Source organism: Penicillium roqueforti (assembly GCF_015533775.1).
Source record: "Penicillium roqueforti strain LCP96 04111 chromosome Unknown scaffold_04, whole genome shotgun sequence".
NCBI lineage: Eukaryota > Fungi > Ascomycota > Eurotiomycetes > Eurotiales > Aspergillaceae > Penicillium > Penicillium roqueforti.
This window is the reverse complement of record NW_024067568.1, coordinates 566657-591661: the sequence shown is the minus strand read 5'-3', so window position 1 is coordinate 591661 and position 25005 is coordinate 566657. Positions and strand designations below refer to the sequence as shown.

At 48.5% G+C, this 25005-nt stretch overlaps 10 protein-coding genes across 10 annotated transcripts; 6 read left to right on the top strand and 4 right to left on the bottom strand.

The window, feature by feature from the left end:
• Positions 1-45: 45 nt before the first annotated feature.
• LCP9604111_3056 (uncharacterized protein) lies at positions 46-1376 on the top strand (the record flags this gene model as incomplete). Its single annotated transcript, XM_039070602.1, has 4 exons — positions 46-204; positions 275-945; positions 1039-1298; positions 1363-1376. The coding sequence occupies 4 exons, from the start codon at positions 46-48 to the stop codon at positions 1374-1376; spliced, it is 1104 nt and encodes a 367-aa protein (XP_038931011.1).
• Positions 1377-2101: 725 nt separating this feature from the next.
• Positions 2102-4033, top strand: LCP9604111_3055 (uncharacterized protein; the record flags this gene model as incomplete). The annotated part of the gene is made up of 1 exon (XM_039070601.1): positions 2102-4033. The coding sequence occupies one exon, from the start codon at positions 2102-2104 to the stop codon at positions 4031-4033; it is 1932 nt and encodes a 643-aa protein (XP_038931010.1).
• A 1056-nt stretch (positions 4034-5089) lies between these two features.
• On the bottom strand, positions 5090-6175 carry LCP9604111_3054 (SUR7/PalI family protein; the record flags this gene model as incomplete). Its single annotated transcript, XM_039070600.1, has 2 exons — positions 5090-5980; positions 6038-6175. 2 exons carry the CDS (start codon positions 6173-6175, stop codon positions 5090-5092), a joined length of 1029 nt encoding a protein of 342 aa, XP_038931009.1.
• Positions 6176-7257: 1082 nt separating this feature from the next.
• On the bottom strand, positions 7258-8541 carry LCP9604111_3053 (glycoside hydrolase family 5 protein; the record flags this gene model as incomplete). The annotated part of the gene is made up of 6 exons (XM_039070599.1): positions 7258-7787; positions 7847-7944; positions 7997-8061; positions 8118-8270; positions 8325-8383; positions 8445-8541. 6 exons carry the CDS (start codon positions 8539-8541, stop codon positions 7258-7260), a joined length of 1002 nt encoding a protein of 333 aa, XP_038931008.1.
• An 845-nt stretch (positions 8542-9386) lies between these two features.
• On the bottom strand, positions 9387-10481 carry LCP9604111_3052 (SGNH/GDSL hydrolase family protein; the record flags this gene model as incomplete). The annotated part of the gene is made up of 5 exons (XM_039070598.1): positions 9387-9590; positions 9639-9894; positions 9944-10190; positions 10244-10326; positions 10390-10481. The coding sequence occupies 5 exons, from the start codon at positions 10479-10481 to the stop codon at positions 9387-9389; spliced, it is 882 nt and encodes a 293-aa protein (XP_038931007.1).
• Positions 10482-11056: 575 nt separating this feature from the next.
• Positions 11057-14688, bottom strand: LCP9604111_3051 (tRNA (34-2'-O)-methyltransferase regulator RTT10; the record flags this gene model as incomplete). Its single annotated transcript, XM_039070597.1, has 3 exons — positions 11057-11848; positions 11901-14618; positions 14671-14688. The coding sequence occupies 3 exons, from the start codon at positions 14686-14688 to the stop codon at positions 11057-11059; spliced, it is 3528 nt and encodes a 1175-aa protein (XP_038931006.1).
• A 337-nt stretch (positions 14689-15025) lies between these two features.
• Positions 15026-18406, top strand: LCP9604111_3050 (ssDNA endodeoxyribonuclease RAD2; the record flags this gene model as incomplete). The annotated part of the gene is made up of 1 exon (XM_039070596.1): positions 15026-18406. One exon carries the CDS (start codon positions 15026-15028, stop codon positions 18404-18406), a length of 3381 nt encoding a protein of 1126 aa, XP_038931005.1.
• Positions 18407-19728: 1322 nt separating this feature from the next.
• On the top strand, positions 19729-21144 carry LCP9604111_3049 (NAD-dependent succinate-semialdehyde dehydrogenase; the record flags this gene model as incomplete). Its single annotated transcript, XM_039070594.1, has 1 exon — positions 19729-21144. One exon carries the CDS (start codon positions 19729-19731, stop codon positions 21142-21144), a length of 1416 nt encoding a protein of 471 aa, XP_038931004.1.
• Positions 21145-22418: 1274 nt separating this feature from the next.
• On the top strand, positions 22419-22701 carry LCP9604111_3048 (uncharacterized protein; the record flags this gene model as incomplete). Its single annotated transcript, XM_039070593.1, has 2 exons — positions 22419-22445; positions 22495-22701. The coding sequence occupies 2 exons, from the start codon at positions 22419-22421 to the stop codon at positions 22699-22701; spliced, it is 234 nt and encodes a 77-aa protein (XP_038931003.1).
• Positions 22702-23616: 915 nt separating this feature from the next.
• Positions 23617-24986, top strand: LCP9604111_3047 (Eisosome component PIL1/LSP1 family protein; the record flags this gene model as incomplete). The annotated part of the gene is made up of 4 exons (XM_039070592.1): positions 23617-23734; positions 23938-24071; positions 24139-24322; positions 24382-24986. The coding sequence occupies 4 exons, from the start codon at positions 23617-23619 to the stop codon at positions 24984-24986; spliced, it is 1041 nt and encodes a 346-aa protein (XP_038931002.1).
• Positions 24987-25005: the final 19 nt, after the last annotated feature.

Below are 25005 nucleotides of genomic sequence, written 5' to 3'. Positions count from 1 at the left end.
CATATATGCTGTGTACAACATTGACTACAAGGCTGGATTCGCACGATGAATCCAGTAAGTCCCTGGATCGCGGCTTTGGCCGACCAATGTCTCTCATTTTATATCGGTCAAAATGATCAAGATGAAGTCCAGGTGGAAGATATCGACGGATGTCTCAGCTTCAGTTTCTGCAAGCCGACACTCAAGACAGCCGTTGTTGTATCGGTAAAATACCCCGAGCGAATGCGAAAAAAAGGAAAGAGTTGTTGCTAACTATATGTCTTTCGTCTGTTAGTGGGGAGAAGGAGAGAAGAGTCATTGCGCCACATTTACAGATTCAAAGAACCAGATTGATGCGATTATTTTACAAGACTCGCCGGACGTACAGGGAGCAACATCACCCTGTCCACCGTCGCTTAAAGGAGGCCCTAGGCACCTAGTTGAACTTTTCGACATCAAGCTCATTTTAACGTACTCAGCACCTGCCCCGGATGTCTGCCTCCAAATTAAACGGTTTACTATCCACCCGAATGCGGTTCCGAGAGGGGATGTACCGAAACCAAAGCTCAAGAAAACAACGGCTCTTAGAGCCCTGATGACTATGGCATGCGACAAAATCCAAAAGACGCGAGGGCATGCTAGCTCCAACGATCAAACAAATGCTAGATTGACCGACCCATTTGCTTCTCAGCGTGATCGAACTATGCCGCTCAATCATTCTCAAACCAATATGGCATCACAGTTGCTCTTCTCCCAACCCCCGTCTAATATGCGCCATGGCGCACCGAAGAGTAATGCAATGACCAGTCGTGTTTCCCTCAACGGGTCATCAGATCTTCTAGGATTGCTCGCTCCTTCTCATCCAATTCAAACAAATTACGCAGCCACTAGAGAGGTGCTCGAGGCCCACGGACTACCTCTTGGTGAAAGTGAAAGCAGGCATTCTCCCTTGCCAAATACAGGAATGTCAGTGGCACCAGAAATTGGCAGACCTTTCACCGAAATAGAACCCTCGTTTCGGAGACTTGATAGCAACATTGCTAATTCGACGCGCTCTAGTGAATATGTTACCAATCAATCTTACGCAGATATTGAAAAAGAAGTGGTAGACTTTATAGCGGAGTGTACGGGCACACAACCTCCCAATGAGTCGGATGATCATGGCCCGGCTCGCAATGTTGGAATGGGGGACATTCAGCCGTCAAAAAAAAGACATCGTGGTAGTACAGATGTGCTAATTCACAATGATGGCCTGAGCTCGCAGGGCCGGCAAAGTTCAAATACACCACCCTCCAAAAAGCGACAGCGCATTGATGCTGGTGAGGTGATTCCGCCAAATAAATCCGAGCGAGTACAAAACAAGCTCATGCAATCGCCTCCTAGGGTACAGATCGTAAACACCAAGACAGACATCGGGTGCCCGTCCGCAACAAGTCCATGGGATGGAATGATGAAAATACCTCTGAGCGAAGTTCATATTCCAAAAGACCAAGCAGAACTTTTGGAAGGGCTCAAATGGATCCCTCAGGACCCCGGTATATCTACACCTCTATGCCATGTACCGCCTCGTCTTTTGACGCAGTGGAACAATATTGCACGAAGAAGACAACATTTGGCAGAAGAAGCAGAAGCAGAAGAGCGACTATCTGAACGTGCGCTTACCTCTACACCGCAAGAGCCCTCTACATCTCCCATACCATGGTCTCCGTCCCCCGATAGGGCCCCTGCTCGAGATGTTCTTCCACGGGACACCGCTTCTCCCCCAAGATACATACGGCCTATCAGAGGAGCTTCTCCGCCAACTGGCACTCAATATAGCGTTGATCAGTCTATAAAAAATGGGGATGTAGACATGGTGAACGGGTCTTGCAGTGCTCCTCAGCCAGGACCGGGGGATATTGTCTCATCAAGAAACGATACTAGAACAGCAGAGCAACAATGTTCTCCATCTCCCGAGGAAGTAACAACAAAACCCAGAAGTCCATTGCCTTTGGACCATGATCCTGACCTACCCCAAGAGCACAACGCTTCAAAGTCGGTCGATGTGGTCAATGACCAACCCCCAAGCATAACACAAGAGCATGACCAATCACCCGCCAAAACTATCCCACTTAGATCTGAAATGCGTGATGAATCAAGCAGCGATGAGAGCGATGAGCCAGAGATGGAAACATATGTTCCTTTCGCTCTGGGTGGAAGCCTTCCGTTAAGCAGCCAGCCTGAGCAGGAACCTACTAGCTCGGGACCGTCGCTTCCAAGATTTGCAGGGGGGACTATCCAAGTGGTGGAGACACCTGCAGCCAATAATACACGTCTAAATCCCGGGAAACAAAGCGAACAGAGAACTGGGGTTCAGCTCCCGAGCTCTCAGCAGCCATACTCTGAAGCTACTAAGACATCCCCCTCGTCCCGAATTCCGAATACCTACCGCTCGCAAGATAACCACGGGCACAGTGATTTATCCCAAGACGAACCACCGCTAATGGATGTGCTGGGTACTCAGACTCAAACAAGCAGCGTACATGCACTCTCACAGGCTACAGTTCAGTCGTCCCCAGACGTACTTGATTCATCGAGACCTGTTCAACGACACCGTGGGTCGTCTATCTTCCGTTTAGATCCCTCAGACAACCCATCATCTTTTCCTGATGTCGGGTCTCACTCGCTGTCCACGTCTCAACTTCATGAACTAAGCCAACATTCTCCGGGAGGACTCGACGGAGGATCGCAGTTGCCGGAATTGTCGCCTATGGAATTCACCACCTCGGTCGCTGCCCACGGAGAGTCCCCATCTAAACGCCCTAAATATTCACGCCCTCCGGGCTGCGAGGGTGTTGATACTGGCCAAAAGGCGGCTCACGGTCCAAATGTCGAGTTGGTAGCACGGCGACAAGGCTCTATCGGCAATTCTGACGAGTACGCCGAAGCACAGACAGTCTATGAAAAATTCTGCAATGATTATTCGCCGTACGCTGGTGGTTTTGCTCACTTCACTGAGATGTGTTCGAAATTGCAGGCAGTACGACAAAAGGGCCAACTCCAACGATCGTTCCTATGGGATGACTTTGTCATCCAATACCTGGAGGAGTACTCGCGCTATCTTACAGAGCATATATTTGAAAATTCGAAGACACTAAATTACGAAGATTTTTTTTGCTCGAGATTCTCACGCCCTCACCACAAAAAGAGAAGCCTAACAGCCCACGGAATTGACATAGTCGCCTCTCAGTTTGTTCCGCCTACCAGTACCGAGTTAAGAAATTCGCCGGTTCCAAATGAAGTGACAATCCAAGGCGATGTAACCCAGGATAAAGCGATACAAAGCGAAGTGGCCAATAATTCTTTCACGGCCAGTCTTGTGGGAAGATTCTCAAACCTCCATGCTCAGTCCTTTGGTGATGCTCCTGTTCCGGATGTCTGCATGCCAACAGCAACGCAGTCATCGTCATCCTCCTATCCTAGCACCGGCTCGGATTCAGTGGTTGTGAAAATTGAAGCAGATGATTCTTTCAATGGACAAATTGGCTCCCAAAATATCACCAGCAGCGACGATCAAAAGCCTGTGTTCTTCAGTCATGACGAAGAGACAACCGATGCAACGCGATCCGACGCAGAGAGCGTTCGCTTCGCGCCTGATCCGAACGACGTTGACATGGCCGAAGCCGACATGGACGAAATCGAGGAGACACAGGAAGGAGATGGTACTCACCATGAGACTGCCAGTATTGAACTCGGCGATGACACTGACGATCGCCGCATCTCTGTCTCTCCCGCTCCGCCCGCCCCGCCTGCGGCCCTGGGCGCTCTCAATAATTCCGAGCCCGAGCAGCCAAGGCGACGAAGACCCTGGTTCCGGTCTCTTCGGAACATATGGCCCAAAGGTCCTGTGTGGTCCGATGACCCCGACACACCGTTCAAGCGCTGGGCTCGCCAAGACCAGAACGTTCTTCAGGAACTCAACCGTCGCGGTGGAGTTAGGGTTCTAACCGATGAGAAGGGTGTCATTCGTTACCCCACCTACAACCGAGATCAAGACAAGAACCCTGGCCCCTGAATATTATAATATTCACCAAGTATCTCCATTTTCCACGGGCCAGCGGCTGGCTCAGCGCAACGGCAAGCATAACAACAAATACCATTTCGTTTCATCCTTATTCAAGCAGAAGGAAGCATAATATGAGATGGTATACCGTCTTATATAATTTTATTTTTTTTTGTACGTTATCATTTATCTACTCTGAATATTGAACCAGAAGACCTAAGCCCTGAAACCCCCTTTCCTACTCCGTAATACTAGTGATAATACCTATATTGTATTCCATAGGGAGTACTGCGTACTAAGCCCGACAATTCACGGAATAGTAATCTTGCGCATGTTTCATATGTAAAGTGAAAAGTCAGACAACTCCCCCAATCGGATTCTTATGCCAAATTCCCCGTGGGGCCCAACTCAACGCCTCTGACAGCATCAAACATCGGTCCACGGGTGCAAATAGCGAAGTAGAGATCGGCAGTACTAATAGTAAAACAGGGCTCGAGCCTCGCTGCAGATCCTAGCTTTGCCCCCCTAACGCTCTCCACCTCCCTCGCAAGGGTCACTGTCTGTCTTATTTCACGATGGTGTTGGAGCTATGTATATTTGGACCCACAAAGAAATGAGCCTCATGAGCTAGAGGAGCTATTTCCATGCTGCAATGTATATACATACAAACTAGGTCAATACGAGTAGGATTGGGGACTCCGAAATTTCTGATTGTAAGCTGTTTGTGATTGGTCAAATCAGGCATTTAAGTGGTTCTACAAAGTTAGAGGGATTAAGCCAGATGTTATTTGGAAGTGGATTTTGTAGTTGAAACAATTTGCAGGCAAATAGATACTAATGATTCCTTCGTAAAGGATCATAAAAATATATACAAAAATGCAGATGTTCCCTCCCATAGAGACCGTAGTCTCGCTATGCAAAATGGCGTGATGATCATCAAGAATCAGGAAAAGGACATGGACATTAAAAGCATGCAAAAAAAAAAAAATAACAAACACGAGAACGCCTTGGTATCGCCAATCTAAAATCGCTTCAGAAGGGGTGCACAGTCATTGAAAGCCCAATCTTTTAAGCATGGCGGAATGGCTCGTAGGCGCTTGACTGCTGGTTGTTGTGGGTCATGGGGATATCGTTGTTGTGGGTGGCAGCAGGGTAAGAGGTGCTGTAGCCGTGTTGGGGAACAAGGGGCTGCTGAGAACCGAAGGGTGGGTGGGCGGCACCGATGGGCTCATAAGTGTAGGGGGCCTTCTCTGCGGTGATGCCGCGGGGGCTGCGGTCCCTGTGGCCGTAGGGCGAGCGGCCGGAGCAACAGCAGGTGCTGAGCATCCAGAAGAAGGTGGCTCCCAGAGAGAAAGCGACTGCGAGCCAGGTGGCGGCGTATATGTTCTTACCCAGGCTTACATCGATACCATAGACCTCGAGGACTGTGCCGAGGGAGCTTTTTGCGATCGAGAACATGATAGTCGAGGTAAGCGATGCGCCAAGGGTGAAGAGGAACGAAACAATCGAGACAATCGTGGTGACGCAGCTGCCCCAGCGGCTGAAGATGGCGAAGATACCAAGCAGGACCTGGGCGCAAGTGGCAATAAACGCGACTAGGTAGGCAATGAACATCCACTTGGAGACAGCCTTGTAAATTTTCATGGTCTTCTTCAGGTCGCTGCCAATCTCCTTCTCAAGCTCGGTCTCGCTCACTCCTAGGATTGTAGACGGGTTGAAGTAGAACTCGGCCTTGGGGTCTGTGCAGCTGGAGACGGTATCCGTGCTGTTGGTGATATTTCCCTCGCAGTAACCCCAGAGACCGATGTCGTAGAAATCAGAAATATTGGCATCAGCCTGCAGTGTTTCGATGGTCTCCGAGACCTCATCCGCAGTGACATCAGTGATACCGGCAGCACTGAGGCGATCTGTGATTTCTGATGTAAGTGCCGATCCTTCACTTATGTTCGAGAGGTCGAGCTATAGATTATTGGCATTAGCGGATGCAGTAACCATGTAGAATCTTTGATCACTTACACGAATGAAGTATAGATTATTCAAGGTCGAAGAACTGGCTTTTGTGCAGCCCAATCCCACCAAAATGATGCAGATCAATGATGCGATGGTCAAGACATAGGGCGTGAAGATACACGCGACACGACCAGCTTTTCCCATGATGAAGATGTATTTATGGAAGATGGGAATATAGAGAAAGAGGTGAAAGATGGATGAGAAGTGGAGAGGTGAGATGGAGGGAAGACTTTAATATAAATGCCCCTCCGCCCCCAATAGACCTCGTAAACAACGTTCAACCCTGGGAACGCACAGCCTCACACTAAACAGAAACTCCAGCCTCCCAGGGAAGGAGGCGCAGGATCAGCGGGCCAATCAGGGCTGAGCGGTCACGTCGCCAGGGCCACGTTTGCTTCTATTTCTGGGCTTGACTAGTCCTATTTAGGTCTAGCGGAATGGTCCTTCATCTGCTTATCCCTACATCCACAGTCGACACAGTCAGATCAGATGGAAGAACTATATTTTGGATATGCTTTTGATCCGTAAAGATTATATTTTTCTAAATAGTGTAGGCAGATTACACTGTCGGAAATACCCCTAAATAAAACGTAGACAGTGTAGGTACACACGAGATCCAATCTATCAAACTTCGTCATATCTAGTTCTGACCGCCCCAGGATCTTCATTCCAAGTGGCCAAAACAGGCAATTCCCCAATCCGAGCCTCGTCACCCTTTCGACTCTGATCAGCCTTGTGGATCATTTCAAATTTTTCCCTCTCCGCCTCAAGACTGCGTAAGCCTGGGTATGGAGTACCGTATGTACGGGATAGATGCCAGGCTCCTCTATTTCTCTCTTGGCATTATCTCCGTATCCCCACCTTCCTGTCCTATGTTGTATACCATTCCACTCGCACTCCGCTGTCTCTGCACAGGGCAAATTCCACTAATGGTGATGCCTTGTTCTATATTTATGATTTCCAGATAAACTTCTCTGAATTTGGGAACCCCCCCGCTCTGACAAACCTACCCATTTTTGCGCTGCCCGACAAGACATCTGATACATAAGCTATGGCCATCGGAAATTTGAGTCTTTTTCTCTAATACTTTAAGAAAAAGATACGTTCATTTCGAAAAGCAGTTGCTTTCTTTCTTTCTTTCGCATATTACAGCAACCGAACTCGATAACTCACATGCTGCATATGGACTATGTGTGTATGTTCGCATTTGCCTCAATCCAGAGATTTTACTCCAGATATGGCTCAAGCGTCGACAACATGCCTGTGTACGCTGCCCCAGTGGTAGGTTCCATACTAAAGATATAATCACCCCACCAAGGTCCGGCAGCCCACCACAATGCCCCGAGCCACACATCCGAGTTGTCACCCAGGTAATCAAGCATGCCTGTGATCGCCGCCTTGCAATCATCATTCACACCACCGGCAAACTCGCCTAAAACCCCAACCTTACCGTTATCCTTCAGCCACTGTGTCGCGTCCGTCACACGCTCTTCTCCGATCGTCGTCGAAACACATATCTCGCTCGTGCCTGACCCGTCCGAGTCGAGGTACTGGTGCATCTCATAGACAATCTTGTCTTGGGGGTCGGTCAGGTCCTTCAGGTTATCGTTCACGTCGACCCAGGTCCACGCGCCGGTCCAAGAGTTGCCCTCGACGAAGATATATTGGCTTGTTGCTCCTGCTTCGCGGATGCCGTCAATGGCTGCCTGGTTGAGCTGTAGGACGAGGTCTTGGTCCATGTCGTGGTACTCGTTGTCTATGCATGATGCGGTTAACAGACTTTTTGTGATACGACTCAAGATCTGGGGTACTAACTTGTGTCGAAAATGACCAGCTCATTAGAAGCGAATTCGCCTGCGACGTTCTTCCAGAATGTCTGAAAGTCGGATGTGCTCGAAATGATCTCGCCGTTGCTATGTACACTCATCAGCTTCGATTCATTCGTTGGTTCGATGGAATATTTACAATCTTCCATAGTTGTGCGGATCAAGAACGGCGTGGGATCCTGCATCGGTGATGGCTTTGACCGTCTGCTACTAGATCAGTATGCGCTTGTTCCCTTAGGGATAGATACGGCACAACATACCGTGGTCAGATTGCTAAGGTAGGCATCGTCAAACCCGCCTGTCATGGAGTCCGGTACCAGCCGTTCCATCAGGAAGTCCACCCGGAAGATGTTCATTCCTTTTCCAGTCAAAATTTGAATGGTGCTAGCATCCGGGAAGATATAATCGGTTCCCTATTCCGATTTTTATCAGTGGAGCTTCTCCGAAGACATGTTTGGCCAACTCACATAGACGCCAGGAATTTGGTCCTCGCCAAACTCAGCTCCGGACTCGCTTGTTCCGAACCCTATACGAGAAATTTGGTCAATGGATTGTCAGAAATATCTTTGGAACTCATGGACTCGCACATTGAAAGGGCGAAGCTCTCTTTGCATGGTTCTTTGTAGGAACTGCTGCTGCGGGTCCAGCCACAACGGCGAGGAAGGCAATTTGACCGAGTCTCATATTGCCGAGTCAAGCTCTTTGCTGTATGGGATGAATGGTTAAGTCCAGAAAAGAAGAGGAGTGATGTGAGAGAATGCGAAATGACACCAACAGCAGGGATCAACTTGGATATCTCAGGTGTTTCCTATTGCTAAATTAATGTATATCGTCGAATAGCCTGCAGGATATCCCAATAAGTACAACCATATGAAAATTGGAAATCGATGACAGAAAAGGACACGGAGTTTCATGGATTTTCAGTCCCTGATACTAAAGTGGTGTCTGTACTCCGTGCAGTAGCCCCGTGAAACAGCTTCGGATATTACAGTGCCTAATAATACTTCAATGCCAATGAGGATCCACAACATCATGGGTCATGCTGAGAAAAGTCCTTCTTGGCGACCTCATGCGAAACGGATAGCCAAGAAGGCAATGTCCCCGAGTCTTTAGACTAGAAGAAGCCTGATCCATGTTCAACCAAGAAGAATTATCACTGTACATCCATCGTACATACCCCGCTCCAATCCCCAAGAAATAGTTCTTCAGACACAGGTGGCTTTCAAGCCCGTGGTGCTTCCAGTATCGATCGGCATTTAACTATGATTCCTGACATGCAGGGGGTAGTGGAGTGTAATATGCGTGAATAATCCATATTTATTAACTAAGAATACATTCGTTTTGAACATAAGAAAACCAAATGTGTGAGTCAAGTAAGCGTGGCAAGTTGATTGCAAGCTGAACAGGAACCATCGCGGTCAAAAATATCGATATTCACTCGCAAAGAGACAGGAATACATATTTATTGAGCTTTGAACCTTACCAGTCTTAGTCCGACATACAATCCTTCCTAGATCATCCAAAAGAGTCTACCAAGCACCGAAAGAGTGCATGTGCTCTTTCATATCCGCTGCCTGCAGCTTGTGGTAAGCATAACCTGGGTGGTAGGAATTCCACCAGACACAGGTAGCACCATCGTCACTGACACAACTAGCATTGGTGAATCCATATGTTGTAGGGGCGTCGAGGACCTTGCTCATGAAGGTGAATGTATTGTAGAAAACGGTTGTAGTCTGCAGCCAGGTTAATTGTGCAAAAGTATATAATCAGCTTGAACATACGCCACTGTTATCTTCAATGAATTCATTGACCATTGTTTGAAGGGCAGTGTTGAAAGCCGCGAGCCACTTAGCGTGGCCGGCTGCAACGGTTGTCCCTTGATCGGCGATTTGGGGAGATCGGCTTGTAGGCGGGACATTGAGGAAGATGAACTTCCGTCCTCCATTTGCGTAGATATTTTCAGCTTGAGTCTTATACTGGGCCATGATCTTTGGAATCAGAACACTGGCATCGTTGCTTGACCAAGCCCAACCAATGCTGTAAATTGGAGTTAGTTAGCTGTTAGCGGGAATCCAGGGGACCGTACTCATTAATTCCAATCCAGAATCCAAAAATTGCGTTGTCTGAAGTCCACGGTGCAATATCAGGCTTCTGACTATATGTTGTCTCGAAGCTGGCGACTTGCGTTACCATATCTTCGACGTTGGTATTCACAAGGGAATTATCGAGAGATGCTCCCCCAACAGCGAGGTTATAACTAAGGACTAGTGAGGCATTGTTCACGGTAGTCAGGTATCCCACCCAGTTGACACCGCCGGTGGTTGTTCCGGTACCTATTGTCTTTAATCAGTCAAGCCTGCTTGCCAGATGGGCGAACAAAACCTACCCAGTGCTGGATTCCCCATTGGATTGCTAGCAGTTGGCTGCGTGCCATCGATATCGAAACTGGTCATGGTGTAGGAATCCCCACTGCGGGTGCTCTTAGCTCCTTTCCCAACCGGCGATGAATAAAGGACGCAGTTTATCACTTACAATGTGAAGAAATAACTGTTCGTATCGCGAGATTGCAAGGGAGCAGCAGCAGCCAGCCCAGCGACGGCGATCATAGTAATGAAATGCTTCATGATGTGGAATAGATGCCTATTGTAGTCTGTTGTAAAGAAAATATTCACACGTCCATAGTTCTTTCCTTATATAGTCATCCCGTCTTAGGAAATGCTGTTTTCGTCTTAGTCTAGAGCGGAGACAAATAATTGAAACCATTTAATTGGAGTGCCTATAACAATACCCTTTGATTAAATCCTTTTGGGAATCATTTCCTCAAAAGGGGTTCGTTCCGCCTCATCCATATTGGTGCAAAATACGGCGAACTCTCCGAAACTGCACGGTATATATGGATTAGTATTGGAATAGTCAAGCTTTCATTTTTTAAGAGGAGCTGGGTGGTTTGACGAATTCACGAAGACACTATGTTGTCCAATCGTATGGCTCCGCTGAATATTGAATATAGGTTTGTCCTGTAGCTAGAATGCATGCCCTAATCTGCTTATTGGTTACCCGAGTAGTTCGCTAGAGTTTTCCTCTTGCCCGGTTGATTTGCTATCGCCATCCCTCTCAATGAGTCTGTAATCTCACATGGTATCATCTATGTTCATATTGTCACATTGAAATCTTATCTATATTCAACATCAAATCGGCATCATGCAGATAGGACTCGATCCGATTCGGCAGCGAACATCTCCATGCCCACACCGCAGATAACCAATCGCAACTGACTAAACGCATGGTTCTCTGTGAAGAGGCCATTCATAGGCCCACGGACAAGCCCCATTGATGATATATCAGCCACAGAGCTATATGTATCCAGTAAGAATCTCACGATAATCCCTTTCGTGTCAGGCTGTGTAGGGTCCACGGCGATTGACCATATCTTGATTCGGTGATCGTTGCCAGAAGATGCCACAGTGATTTGAATGGTGTCTGTATTTGATGTAATATCACGAGAGATTTGCTGGTTGAGAACTTTGACTGTGGTAACTGCTGCAGCGTGGGCATCTGGGATAGAAACCGTAGCTACCTGTGCATTTGTGCCGGTGTCGGATGGATTTGTTCGTAGGAGAGACACGGAGAGAGAGTTATCATCACCTCCAGCCACAATGACAGTGGCCGTGTCAGAGATAGGAACCAGCTCCATCCCCTTGATACTGTTGGAATGGATCTGATACCGACTTTCGCATTTGATATTTTCCGGTGAGATGGAGGAGCCTTCGAAGGGGTGCTTGGCCTTCAAAATGGATTGTGTGATAGTGTAAAATGGTTCAAGTGTGCTTGTTAGATCCCATAGTGTGAAGTAGCCATCAGTCGCAGCGGTGATAAGGCTCACGGAGGAGCTCGTGACCAAGAAGTGGGCTTGTGTCAAACAGTTGGTCATGTATTTCCCACGAGCCAAGAGAGTAAATTTGCCCCCATTAGATGGTGAAAAGTGGAAGATCTGCAATGACGTTAGTATGGCCGTAATATTTGAAAAAAAGAACTACCCTTACCTTGAAAATGGAGTTGGAAAGAGCAAGGCACAGGAGGAAACCTTGCTCCCCGTCAACATCCTCTACTTCCAGCAAATCGAAACTAGGTATCCGGAGATCTGAGTTCGGGTCGTCCTTCGGACTCGCAGCCACCAATTTCGTAGAAACGCCGAATATAGGAATGGTGCGAACTCTCCACACGAAAAACTCCTCGTATGCAGCACTAGTGAATAGGTATCTTCCATCCTTGGACCAGGTCACCTGCTGGATGCCAGACTTGTGTGTATCCAAGACGCGCAGACACTCAAAGCTACCCCATGGACTAGCAGCCAATGAGGAAGTCGGCGTAAAAATACGAACAGTAGTGTCCTCTGCGCCAGTCGCAAAAAGAGACCGATCTCCATCGGTGGGGTTGAAGACATCCATCGCTTTGATTTCCCGTCCGTGACCTCCGGCTCGAAGCAAAGTACTAGCACCAGCTCGTACACGAGTAGTCATCAAAGAAGTTCCGTCCTTCCACGTGAACAGCGCATTGTTATCTTTGTCTCCTGGCATAAAGTCCCAGCCTCGGCGAAAGCCGCCCGAAGCAATGGATACGATATCCGTCAGCTTTGACTCGTTGCGCAGGACGAAATCTTGAGATCTGAATCCGTACAACATGAAATCGCCGGTTGTTTTATCGAAGTAGGCACCTTCAATATTCCCACCGGTGATAGATGCTGTACGGTGCACTGTCTCTATCGTTACAACATTTTTTCCATTCCCGGAAAGCTGCAATTCATGGAGACAATAAGTTCCATCTCGCCCACAGGTCAAGACGAAGTCTGATTTTGTGATATCACTCGTAGTAACGGATGTCACGACGCTGATGTGATTCACAAACTCTCGGCCATGAACACGACGGTTGACCAATACGGGCTCGGCCTCGGAGGTGTTGTATATTGCAAGGGCGCCGAATTTTGATCCTATAATCAAATATTGGCCATCGAAGATAAAAGCCGCACTGCAAACCACAAATGAGGATGGTAGGCTATAGGTGGTTATTTCGGCATTTGGATGATCGCTGTTCCAGTCTGAGACGTTGACAACTGTTATTTCTTCTCCGGTAGGGTAAAAGACAAGGAATGCAATGTTTTGAGAGAAATTCAACATATCCATTTTGGAAGAGTGAGTCTGAAGGAAGAATATTCCAAGGGGTCTGTTACCAACGTCCGTGATGCTGATGACAGATTTCGTAGCGTGATTATAGAGCCGAATGAATCCTCGGAAATTACCGATCAATGCTAGACCTATCTGGGGTAAAGCAGCCATGACGCCAAAAGAAGCAAGGTCAGGTGCTTCGCATAGTGTCTCCCAAGTAATGGCAGTCTCCTCCGCCTGGGTAAGATATCCAAGTTGGATCTGACCTTGTGTAGAGGTGCGAAGAAGGCAGTCTTGGGCGACAAATGCGAAGGCTTTCGTTCCATCGGCTGTGGGATGCTTGTTCTTCGCCTTTACTTGCAAGCTAGGTAATTGCTGGGAAGAAACACCAGAGCCATTGCCCAGATGTTCGTCGTCGTTTTCTTTGATGGGGAAGCTTTTCAGTGCACCATCGGCGCCTCCGGTATAAACCACAGTCTCAGAGCCAATTCTGCAAAGATCTAGAGACCAAATGTGCTTTCCAATATGTGTTTGTATTGAAGTAGTCTGGCTGAGCTGATAGTCATTCGTCTCAGCGGATGATGAGTGCCAGCTTAGGTCCCACAGAACGCATGTGCAATCCTCTCCACGAGAAACCAATCCCATATGAGTTTGGTTATTATGTTTGATGGCCCTGAAATAAACACTCCAAATACGAGCCGCATGAGCAAAGGCCTGGACCACACATGATTCAGATCCAACGCTCTCCTCGCCTGCCTCAACAGGACCAAAACCTGTGCTTCGCAATTCAAACCCGTCTGTGGAGTATGCGGAAGGATCTTGGGCTGTCTTGTGGTCACAATCTGATATATCCCAGATCCTCACAGTTCTATCATCACTGCAGCTGGCGAGTATCCTGCCAGACTTGCCTCCATTCAAGGACGGGATCTGAGGAGAGATGCGGACACCGAATATTGATCCGTCATGACCCGTGAAGAAATGGTGGATAGAGCCAACTGCATTAGCTTTGTGTAATCCATTTTTATTCAAGAAACACGACCACACAATGATTTCTCCGAAGACGGTACCAGCGGCAATGAGGACATGAGAGGAAGACAGTGCAATCACATCGGCGGAGTAAAGGATGGACTTTACACTTGTCGCCAGTTGATATATGGATATTATATTTCGCCCAGGCATCCCGCTGTCGAGCACTTCGAGACTCAGGAGGGCATTATTCGCGGTGATAAAAAAAGCCCCGTGATGGCCACCGGTAACAGCTGCGCACCCACTCATGATCCAATCTGGAGCAATGAACTCGGCACTAGAGGCCGACAACGTGACTTCATGATCAGAGGTCAAAACGAGGTCAACCGCTCGCACTGAGCGACCACCCCAGACGATTATTTGGACATGGTTCGAATCTTGATCCTGTGGTCGTTGATTCAAAGGAATGAAACCATGAATATTGTTTCTTTTGAATATTTGGATTTGAGCAGCGACAATACCGGTGATTTCATCAACCACCCGGAAGAATGTGCCTTGACTTTGAAAGATAAATCGTCTATCACCCAATACAAACGTCTTCAACGCTGTTATCGGGAGAAAAGCATCAATATGCTGCATCTTGAGTCAGCGGGACAGCATTTGACTACAGTATAACAACACTGACCTCGAGCGAAAAAGACATCGCCAACTTCTACGCACATTAATCAGAGAAGCGATTACCCGGATTGTCTCAATTGCCTCAGATAAAAGTGTATCCCACCAAACGCCAAAAAAAGCCCACCAACTACTTTTTCGATGGTTTCCCCGGCATGCTTATATAATTCAAACGCTAATCCATAAGAGGCAAGATTACGCACGTGATCTCGCGATCGAGCGCGGGAGCGGAATGACGACTTCTCGGCAGAGCCTCTATCGCTAATCAACCACCTGGGAGCAGCTCTCTCACTACATGTGGATTTTGTCTTAAGTGCCAGACCTCCCCAATACACACCCATGATTCAATACCCCTTTGACTAGCCATGGGTGTCACCGGCCTCTGGACGGTCGTGCAGCCCTGCGCTCGCCCTATCAAACTCGAAACACTGAACAAAAAACGACTAGCTGTCGACGCGTCGATCTGGATCTATCAATTTCTGAAGGCGGTACGAGACAAAGAAGGCAATGCGCTACGAAATTCTCACATCGTCGGATTCTTTCGTCGCATATGTAAGTTGCTGTATTTCGGGATCCGGCCTGTCTTCGTCTTCGATGGCGGGGCCCCGGTCATGAAAAGGCAGACAATCGCTGGCCGAAAGAAGAAACGCGAGGGTCACAGGGAAGATGCTGCGAGGACCGCGGGAAAGTTGCTTGCCGTACAAATGCAACGCAGTGCGGAGGAGGAGAACGCTCGTCGACGCAATAAGACCCATATCCAAGAGGAAGAAGAAGTGCCAGATGCTCCGGTCTACGCAGAGGAGGCTTTTATGACAGAAACGGAAAAGCAACAAAATCGCAGGTTCAAGAAGAAGGATGCGTACCACCTACCTAACCTAGACGTCTCTCTTCAAGATATGGGAGCGCCAAATGATCCACGCATTATGTCCCAGGAAGAACTGGAGGAGTATGCTAGACATTTCCACCAGGGTCAAGATATCAACCTTTACGATTTTTCCAAAATCGACTTCGACAGCTTGTTTTTCCTTAGTCTGCCCGCCACTGATCGCTACAACATCTTGAATGCAGCGAGGCTAAGAAGCCGACTTCGAATGGGTTATTCAAAAGAGCAGCTAGATACCATGTTTCCCGACCGCATGGCATTCTCGAGGTTTCAAATCGAGCGTGTCGCAGAACGTAATGACCTTACGCAACGATTAATGAATATAAACGGCATGAACGGAGACGAAGCATTCTATAACTCTGGGAAGCGCGTTGCGGGAGAACGTGGCAGGGAATATGTGCTTGTCAAGGATAGCGAACATGAAGGTGGCTGGGTACTAGGTGTTGTGGGAAACAGGGAAGGTCACGAAGAGAAGCCCATCGATCTAGATCGACCTGAGATACTGTCCGATGAGGATGAGGTATCGGACGAAGATGAGTTCGAGGATGTTCCAATCGAAGGTCTGAATCGACTTCCCAAACTTCCTTTCCTCCAAGAGGGTGTATTGGACCGGTCGCTCCAACTTCAAACGAATGAGGTTTTAGACATGAGAAGGGCTATACAAGAATCGCGTCATGCTGCACAGCAACAGTCGGTGAACGACCGCCGTGTACAAGAGGTTGAAGATGACTCGCTTTTTGTTGAAGCTGAGGGAAATATTGCCGCACAGCAGCAGAACAACGACACTGATGAATTCTTTAATGGCGATGGCGATGACGATGACCTTGAACGGGCTATTGCCCTTTCATTACAACCAGATAAAGTCGACGACGAAGATATGCCTGATATGCCCATCAATCGACCGGTAGAATCAGCTCCACCCTATGAGACGGTGCCAGATCTTGATTCCGAGAGCGATGATGGAATGGACTTTGCTGCAGCCATAGCAAGAACAAAGGTCTCGAAAAAAGCCTCACATGCGCCAACTCGATTCGGTGGTCCTCTCCCTTTTGAATCTATCAAACTCACTAAAGTCACGAAAGATAATGATAAAGCTGGCGAGGTTGGTGAAAATGCGGGGGGCTTCCTAAAGGGACCTACAGAGAAACCAAAACAACCTGACCCACTTCCTCCTTGGTTTGTTGGCGAACGCTCAGATGTGGGATTCATCGTTGATCCCATTGAAGATCCTGAAAAGGATGATGAGCGATCTGCGGTGCCAGATCATATGTTCCTCTCCAATCGTCGCTCGCCGGACATAATCGATGTTGACGAAATTTCCGCTACTACAGAAGTCGTTGATCTAGAGAAGAGGGAGGAGGAGGAGGCGGAAGAGGAGAAGGAGAATTCCAAACAGATCTTCCAGATGGAGGACATTGAAAAGATTTACAATGAGCTTCCTACAAATCTCCATGAGAAGCCATTGAGCGAACCAGCTCCAGCGCAGGTCAATAGAAATCTCGATGAAACGGCACTTGGACGCCCTGAAACACAAATCCAGGATCAAGTTCCCGCGGTTGAAGAGCTGTCCTCACGCAGCGAAAAATCTCCCTCACCAGAATTCGAAGATGTTGTCCCTCAGCTGCCCACCCAAGGCCCCGAGATCACTGTTGTATCCCATCAAAAGGCCCAGCCCCAGCCTCAGTTCTTCGAAGAGGTTGAAGACTTTGTGCAGGACCAAGCCGACTATAGTGACCCGGAAGATGAAGAGCTGTTCAAGCAGCTTGCGGCTGAGGGTGAGGAGCACGTTCGATTTGCCAATACTCTTAATTCTGCTGCTCCTAGCCAGGAGGCCTTTGACTACGAGCAAGAATTGAAGCAACTACGGTCTCAGCAGAGGAATGAGCGTCGCGATGCAGACGAGGTGACTACTATTATGATCAATGAGTGTCAACAGCTCTTGACGCTCTTCGGATTGCCCTATATTACCGCGCCTATGGAAGCTGAAGCGCAGTGCGCCAAATTAGTCTCGCTAGGCCTTGTGGACGGGATTGTCACGGATGACAGTGATATCTTCCTTTTCGGGGGAACGCGAGTCTACAAAAACATGTTCAATCAAAGTAAATTCGTTGAGTGCTACTTGACGTCTGACTTGGAGAAAGAGTACGCCCTCCATCGACGGAAGCTTATTAGCTTCGCCCATCTCTTGGGCAGTGACTACACAGAGGGCATTCCCGGGATTGGTCCTGTCACAGCCCTAGAGATACTCACCGAGTTTTCCAGTCTCGAAGAGTTCCGCGAATGGTGGACCGAATTGCAAATGGGTACGAATAATGCAGAAGACGCCCACCTTGCCTTCCGGAAGAAATTTCGAAAGAAGGCATCCAAGATATTCTTACCTCCTTCATTCCCTGATGCTAAAGTTGACGAGGCATACCTGGAACCCGCGGTTGACGACGACCCTTCCCAGTTCCAATGGGGTGTTCCTGATTTGAATGCGTTACGAACCTTCCTCATGACGACAATTGGCTGGAGCCAAGAGCGTACGGATGAAGTCCTGGTGCCGGTTATTCGCGACATGAACCGGCGAGAACAGGAAGGAACACAGTCTAATATCACGCATTTCATGCAAGGTCCTCAGGGCGCGGGTGCATTTGCGCCTCGCGTTCGTACAGGTGGACCCAGCCGCATGGAAAAGGCATTTAGTCGACTACGTCAGGAAGCTCAGACGGGCGAAACCTCGCGGGATGGCGAGCCAGCTAACAAGGACGGAGAGAAAGAAGCCCCTATTTCGCAAAGTAAAGGCAAAAGAGGTGGCTCAACTACTAAAGGCAAGGCCGGCACGAATAAGAAGCGAAAGACCCGTCACGCCACCTCGGATTGAGCTCAGGACTCGGAGATTCCCGCACGGCAACATATGTCCGCTACCGGAAGTTGGTTGATATTTAGACTTGCCACCTCGTCATTCTCGGTTATTGGAAGGAATATATTGCTTTAACCTTAAATGTTGTAATGTAGCTACGTCCTGGAGAGGGAAGCTCGATAGTAGTTGGATCGACCTGGCAAAAGCAAAACCACGCCACAACGCACTTACGGATAGCCCTGCCCCTAAGCCAATCATACTAGTGATCTCGGTGGTCTAAGGCCTCCAGATAGTCGTTGCAGAGCGAAGCGACTGGTTCTAAGTTCTAAGGCTACACAAAGCCGCTCTCTTATTGGCTTATTGGCTTGCCTATTTGCTTTGTTTGGGTGTGAGATAGAAAGTCAGTCACGTGGATCACGATCATCTAGCTAGATTGGGCCTAGTGCATATGTGTTCTGCCGGCTGGGTCATTCTGCCACATCTCACCGTCCATTTTTACCGCATTAGAACCTCTGGATTTTGGGTCCATAAGAAAAGACCCTCACGTTAAACACACACGAGGCTTATGATTTAATTGCTTCACTTTGTTCCGCATTCATATATCTATCTACCTTGGTGATCTCTAGAGCCGACGTAAGGTGGCTTTCATAACCAACTTCGGCTGTATCATCGGCGCCATCCTTATGGCAGCATCTTTCGATTTGCCCAATTACAGGTATTCGTCTCCACCATTTACCTTCAATCTACGTACAGAAATCGTGTATGAAGACATACATATGTAATTTGGAGACAATGTGAGTAAGCAATACTACCACCGGAACTATTAATATAGATTACGTCCCTGCTGCAAAGTGTTAAAAGACCAGCTTTCTTCCATCACTATTATCATGGCATTTGGTATCCCTCCTGGCTGGCTCTGGTAAAGACCATGAGTTCGCCTGACCAGTATAAAATGCTTTGTTTGCTCCTAACTCTTCTACCACGTCTCTACACAACTTCTAGATCTTTATGCCATGTCTTGAAATCATGATGATCTAATACGACTAGCTTAAAACCACACATTAGTGCAAACTGTAAAACAATCCGATAGAACGCCGAATTCTGTCCGGGCGATGTTTACTTCTCATGAGCTAAGCTCTGTTATCGTAGTCAATGACGTTATATGAATGGCTGACGTTTTAATGATGAAACTCTATCCACTCGCGGGATGGCCCTAATCCGGTCATAACTATATCGAGTGACAGCTGTGTTGCGGTATAAATATCCGGAGGAAGAACTGTCGAGAAACTCATTTTATCATCTTATACTGTCCTCAACATTGAACGTTTCATCAGTATTCGACAATGTCCAAGCCAGCCCATTACAAATCCATCAACCCGGCAACCGGTGAACTGTTCCAATCGTATAAGGATACTACCGACCAGGAGGTGTCCAATGCACTGGATAGAGCACAAGAATGCTTCACCGACGATTGGCGACGGCGTACTATCGCTGAAAGGTCGGAGGTTCTTCACCGTGTTGCGCGGCTCATGAGTGACCGATCAGAGCACATGGCCACACTCATCACCAAGGAGATGGGTAAATTATACACCCAAGCCTTAGCCGAGGTCTCACTCTCGGTCGATATCTTGACATATTATGCAACGAACGCCGAGGAGTTCTTGAAAGGTACCACGATTCACGAGCACGGAGCTAGTTCTGAAGTCATTTGCGAACCGTTCGGCATCATTCTCGCCATCGAGCCATGGAACTTCCCATATTATCAATTGGCACGTGTTGCGGGGCCCCAATTGATGGCTGGAAACGTGGTGTTGCTGAAACATGCGGCACGCGTGCCGCAATGCGCGCTCGCATTTTCTCAGCTCTTCGAGGATGCCGGTGCGCCTGAGGGCGCGTGGACGAATCTCTTTTGCACCAGATCACAGATTGAAACGATCATCGACGACTTCCGCGTGCGTGGTGTAACACTTACCGGCAGCGAGCGCGCGGGTTCGATCGTCGCCGAATGTGCTGGACGAAACCTGAAAAAGGTCATCCTTGAGTTAGGCGGGTCGGACCCGTTTATCGTGCTCGAGGATGCGGATTTAGATTTCGCAATCGCGGAGGCCTGCGCTGGACGTATCTGGTGTCTTGGCCAAGTCTGCTCCGCGCCCAAGCGCTTTATCGTGGTTGGCAAGGAGCGTACAGAGCGCTTTATCGAAGGCATGAGACATCGGTTCAGCTCTCGGGTGGCCGGTGACCCTATGGATCCTCACACTGCTGTCTCTCCGCTGTCCTCGGAAAGTGCTATGAAGGTGCTTTTGGATGAGATAGATAAAGCCAAAAGCCATGGAGCCACGGTACTCTTTGGGGGTAATCGTATTGACCGGCCGGGCTTCTATATCGAGTCTACGATGATCACAGACGTCACTCCGGAGAACCCCATTTTTTATGAGGAATTATTCGGTCCAGTCTCCATGGTGTTCTCGGTAGATACAGATGATGCTGCCATCGAACTGGCCAACGCAACTAAGTTCGGCCTTGGTTCGTCTGTTATTAGCGAGAATCACGAACATGCTCGCGCCGTGGCAAATAAGATTGAGGCGGGCATGGTTTTCATCAATTCATTCTTTGTGACAGTTCCCGAGTTACCATTTGGAGGTGTCAAGAACTCCGGCTTTGGCAGGGAGTTGTCTGAATTGGGAATTGGAGAATTCATCAACAAAAAGCTCATTCGAGTGGCGCCTGAATCCAAGAAACTTGTGAAATATGATGACTAAAGTGTCTATACCTTTTTTTTAGCTTGTTCCATAAGATTGTCAATCTCATTTTTTTCATAATAAGAGTTACTATAGCAGAATATCACTGCATTCTATATGGTCTGGTCGTCTTGGGAGGACCAACGCCCAACGGTAATAGCCTCTTCGACGGGTAGTTCACGAAGGTTAGAAATGCCTACTGATGCATTGGGGCTTTTCCTGTCTTCCTGCCCGCAGGTTGACAAACTGTGACCCTTTGTGGCTTTTAGGCCTTTGTCTCTCCATGAAGCTATTTAGGGAGCTTCATAATAATTATATCATCATAGCAACTATCTTCTGTTGATCCCTTCTTGTTTCGTTAGCATCTAAGTCTTGTTATCCAGCTTATGTCTTTCTCGATACCGATGAATCAGGATGCATATATATTATATTTAAGCAAACGAAGGGTAGCTTGACTTCTCGGTTTGCGATAGAGCTGGAAGTGATCCAATACATGAGAAGCGTGTTCACCTAACCAATATAAAATGCTCTTCCTTGCCCCTCACTCTTCTTTCTCTTCTACCACGTCTCCACACAACCTCTACCTCTCTATACCATATCTTCTCCATCTATTTAATGACATTCAAGGTGAGAATATGACGATCAGATACGACTAGCTTGAAAACACACTCACTGATAGTCTTCGTCTTAGTCCCACAACCATGCGCCTCAAATACCTCTCCTAACCTACACTCTCTCGCCACAGAGCTAATACAAATGCCGCTGGTTATATAATCTGAACTGTTTCGAGTATTTGCTTGTTGGCCACGGATCTTAACATCTTCGAGAGTGCAGATATGCTTCTCTTCGGGTTTTTGATATCCGCGATCACTCACCAAATCTCTAAGGAAGTGGTCCCAGGTTATGACGCAGAAAAAAGAAGGAAACTCGGTCTCCAATTAGTTGGAGATGAGACCGGTGTCCAAAGGCCGAATCCCTTGGCCGATCAGTGATATCGCGTGGTCGTTTATCATAGTGCTGATCTTGCATTCATCGAGAAGCAAATACGCCATGGCTCCGGCAGCGCTTCAGCGTGTGTCTGCGTTATTCTGCACGCATAAGTCAAGCGTTCAAATGCTCGAGATGAACCCATGGGTCATATCCATGGATTGTACCTATAAGACAATTCGGTACGGTCTCCCTTTACTTGATAAGTCGACAACATGAACGTATAATCGGAAATTTCCGTACTATCGTTCGTTTCTTGATATGGGATGTGCTGTCACTAGCTCGAGTGCAGCTTTTTGAAGCTGGAAATGAGGGCTCATTTTGTCGACCACTTGGTATGATATACACTATCCTCACGACTTACCAATGTACTAATATTTATAGTTACGGGCTGCTCGAGATCACATGACCTCTCCGCTCTCCCAGCACTTGGATAGTTTCCTTTTCCTTCTTACGCAACTCAAGAGACTTTCCAGACCACCTACGTTTCATCCCGTAGTACTCAGATTCTATCTCTCGCAGGGACACTACGATGAAACAATTTTCCTCAGAAAAGTCAAGAACCGAGAAACCTTCACCATCAGGAGATGACCGGGCAAAGCTGCTTGAATGAACGCCTTGGCCGATTAGTGACTGCGTCCCTTCAAGCCAAAAGCCATTTCTAACCGATGTCTCATGAGTTCTCAACTTCCATAGCTCTATGAATCAAACCTCTGTCATTATCATCAGTTACTCTTGCAAGGTACAACCGTGCCCCGGGTGGAATTAAAATCCGAGACCACATGGGTTTTCCCCACGAACAGGCGTTCCACGATCTCCGCGATCAGCGAGTGGAACTGGGGCACCAATGGTATAGCTCTATACAGTATGCAGTTTCAGTTCCTCGATCTCAAAGCCGTGAAAAGGGAATCCAGGCACTTGTAGCTACTGTCGGATTGTAGCATATAGCAGTATCAGCGTATATAATGCAACCTTTTCATAACTCCATGACATCAGGGTGGAAGTCAATGACGTCGGGTGATCGTGAAGACTTGAAAAAAATGGAAAAATTTGCAACGCGATGCGATCGGCCGATTAATAGCTGGAAGGAGTTGGCAGAGGCTGATTTTATGCAGTGAATGCTCTTTATTGTCCTAGCGTCGTCGAGTTTTCGCGCTCGTCTGGCCAATCCCGAGCCCCCAAAGCGTCCCCGATCAGTCCATTCCCCTTGGGCAGAAATAGTCGACGTCACATCCCGAGAGCTTCCAGGAGAACTTCACCTTTCTCCAGTTTTCATTGAAAAGGACTATACCTCCCCTGTCCGTTTGCAGTTTATATTTCTCGTCACATCCAGCTCAAGTACGTACAAGAAAAAAAAAGAATTCCCCTCTTTAAGCTCACGTCACTACTGCGCAACGGGAAAGTCTTTCTTTTTTCTTATTTCTTTTTCTACAGGAACAAGAATCTTACATCTCTACCTCTCTACAACCATCTTCCCATACTTCACTTTCCTCTCCGAGCCATATGATGCATCGCACCTATTCCATGCGCCAGTCGCGCATCCCGACCGCCTCGCAGATTGAGAGCCCACTACCACCAGTGTCCACAACCAAGACCGGGAGATGGCTAGGGAAAGGCGGAATCGGTGAGTGCGATTGAGATATTGTTGCGATTGGCTTCGATGGAAATCTCCGAGGGTGTTCGTCGCGTTGGAGGGCTGCCCAAGATCGGGCCGCTATCGACTTTCCCCCGCCTCCGAGAAACGACAGCCGAATTGGAGACCACCAGTCGCAAGAGAGAGAGGAGATATCGCTGCGAAAACTGAACTAAACTAACATCTACAATCAGGTCATGCTTTCCGTAAGAATGCCGCCGGTGCCTTCGGACCCGAGCTCGCCAAGAAGCTGTCGCAGCTCGTCAAGATGGAGAAGAACGCCATGCGCAGCATGGAGCTCGTCGCCCGGGAGCGCATGGAAGTCGCTGTATGTTGATGACCCTGAGTTCGCGATCCGCGTTATAACGAATTGGAAACTGACTCGGTCGCCATAGCAACAACTCTCCATTTGGGGTGAAGCATGCGATGAGGATGTGTCGGATGTGACGGACAAGCTCGGCGTGCTGATCTACGAGATCGGTGAGCTAGAGGATATGTTCGTTGACCGCTACGACCAGTACCGTGTCACCATTAAGAGCATCCGCAACATCGAAGCTTCCGTACAGCCCAGCCGAGACCGTAAGACTCTCCCAGCAGTGTTGAACAACTCCTCAGCTTTAACTAAATTCGATCTCCAGGCAAGCAGAAGATCACCGATGAGATCGCCAAGCTGAAGTACAAGGACCCCAACTCGCCCCGCATCGTCGTCCTGGAGCAGGAGCTCGTCCGCGCCGAAGCCGAGTCCCTAGTCGCCGAGGCCCAGCTGTCCAACATCACCCGCGAGAAGGTCAAGGCCGCGTTCCAGTACCAGTTTGATGCGCTCCGCGAGCACTGCGAGAAGGTGGCCATCGTCGCTGGTTACGGCAAGCACCTCCTCGACCTGATCGACGACACCCCCGTCACTCCTGGCGAGACCCGCAACGCCTACGACGGCTACGATGCCTCCAAGGCCATCATCCAGGACTGCGAGGATGCCCTCACCAACTGGGTCTCCTCCAAGGCCGTGGTCAAGTCTAGTCTCTCGCAGCGCTCCCGCACCCTCTCCCAGCGCCACCGCTCCAACCTCAGCAAGAACCGCGAGGGCGTCGATTTGTCTGCACAGGACCAGCCCTTGGCCGGGGATCGCGACTCTTGGCTTCCAGCCGACCAGCACCCCAGCTACGAAGACGCCGATGATGGTGTGAGCACCATTGAGGGCGAGGAGCGCGGCCGCGAAGAGGACCGCGAGTCTATTGCCGCATAAGAGATGGGCGAGAGAAAGA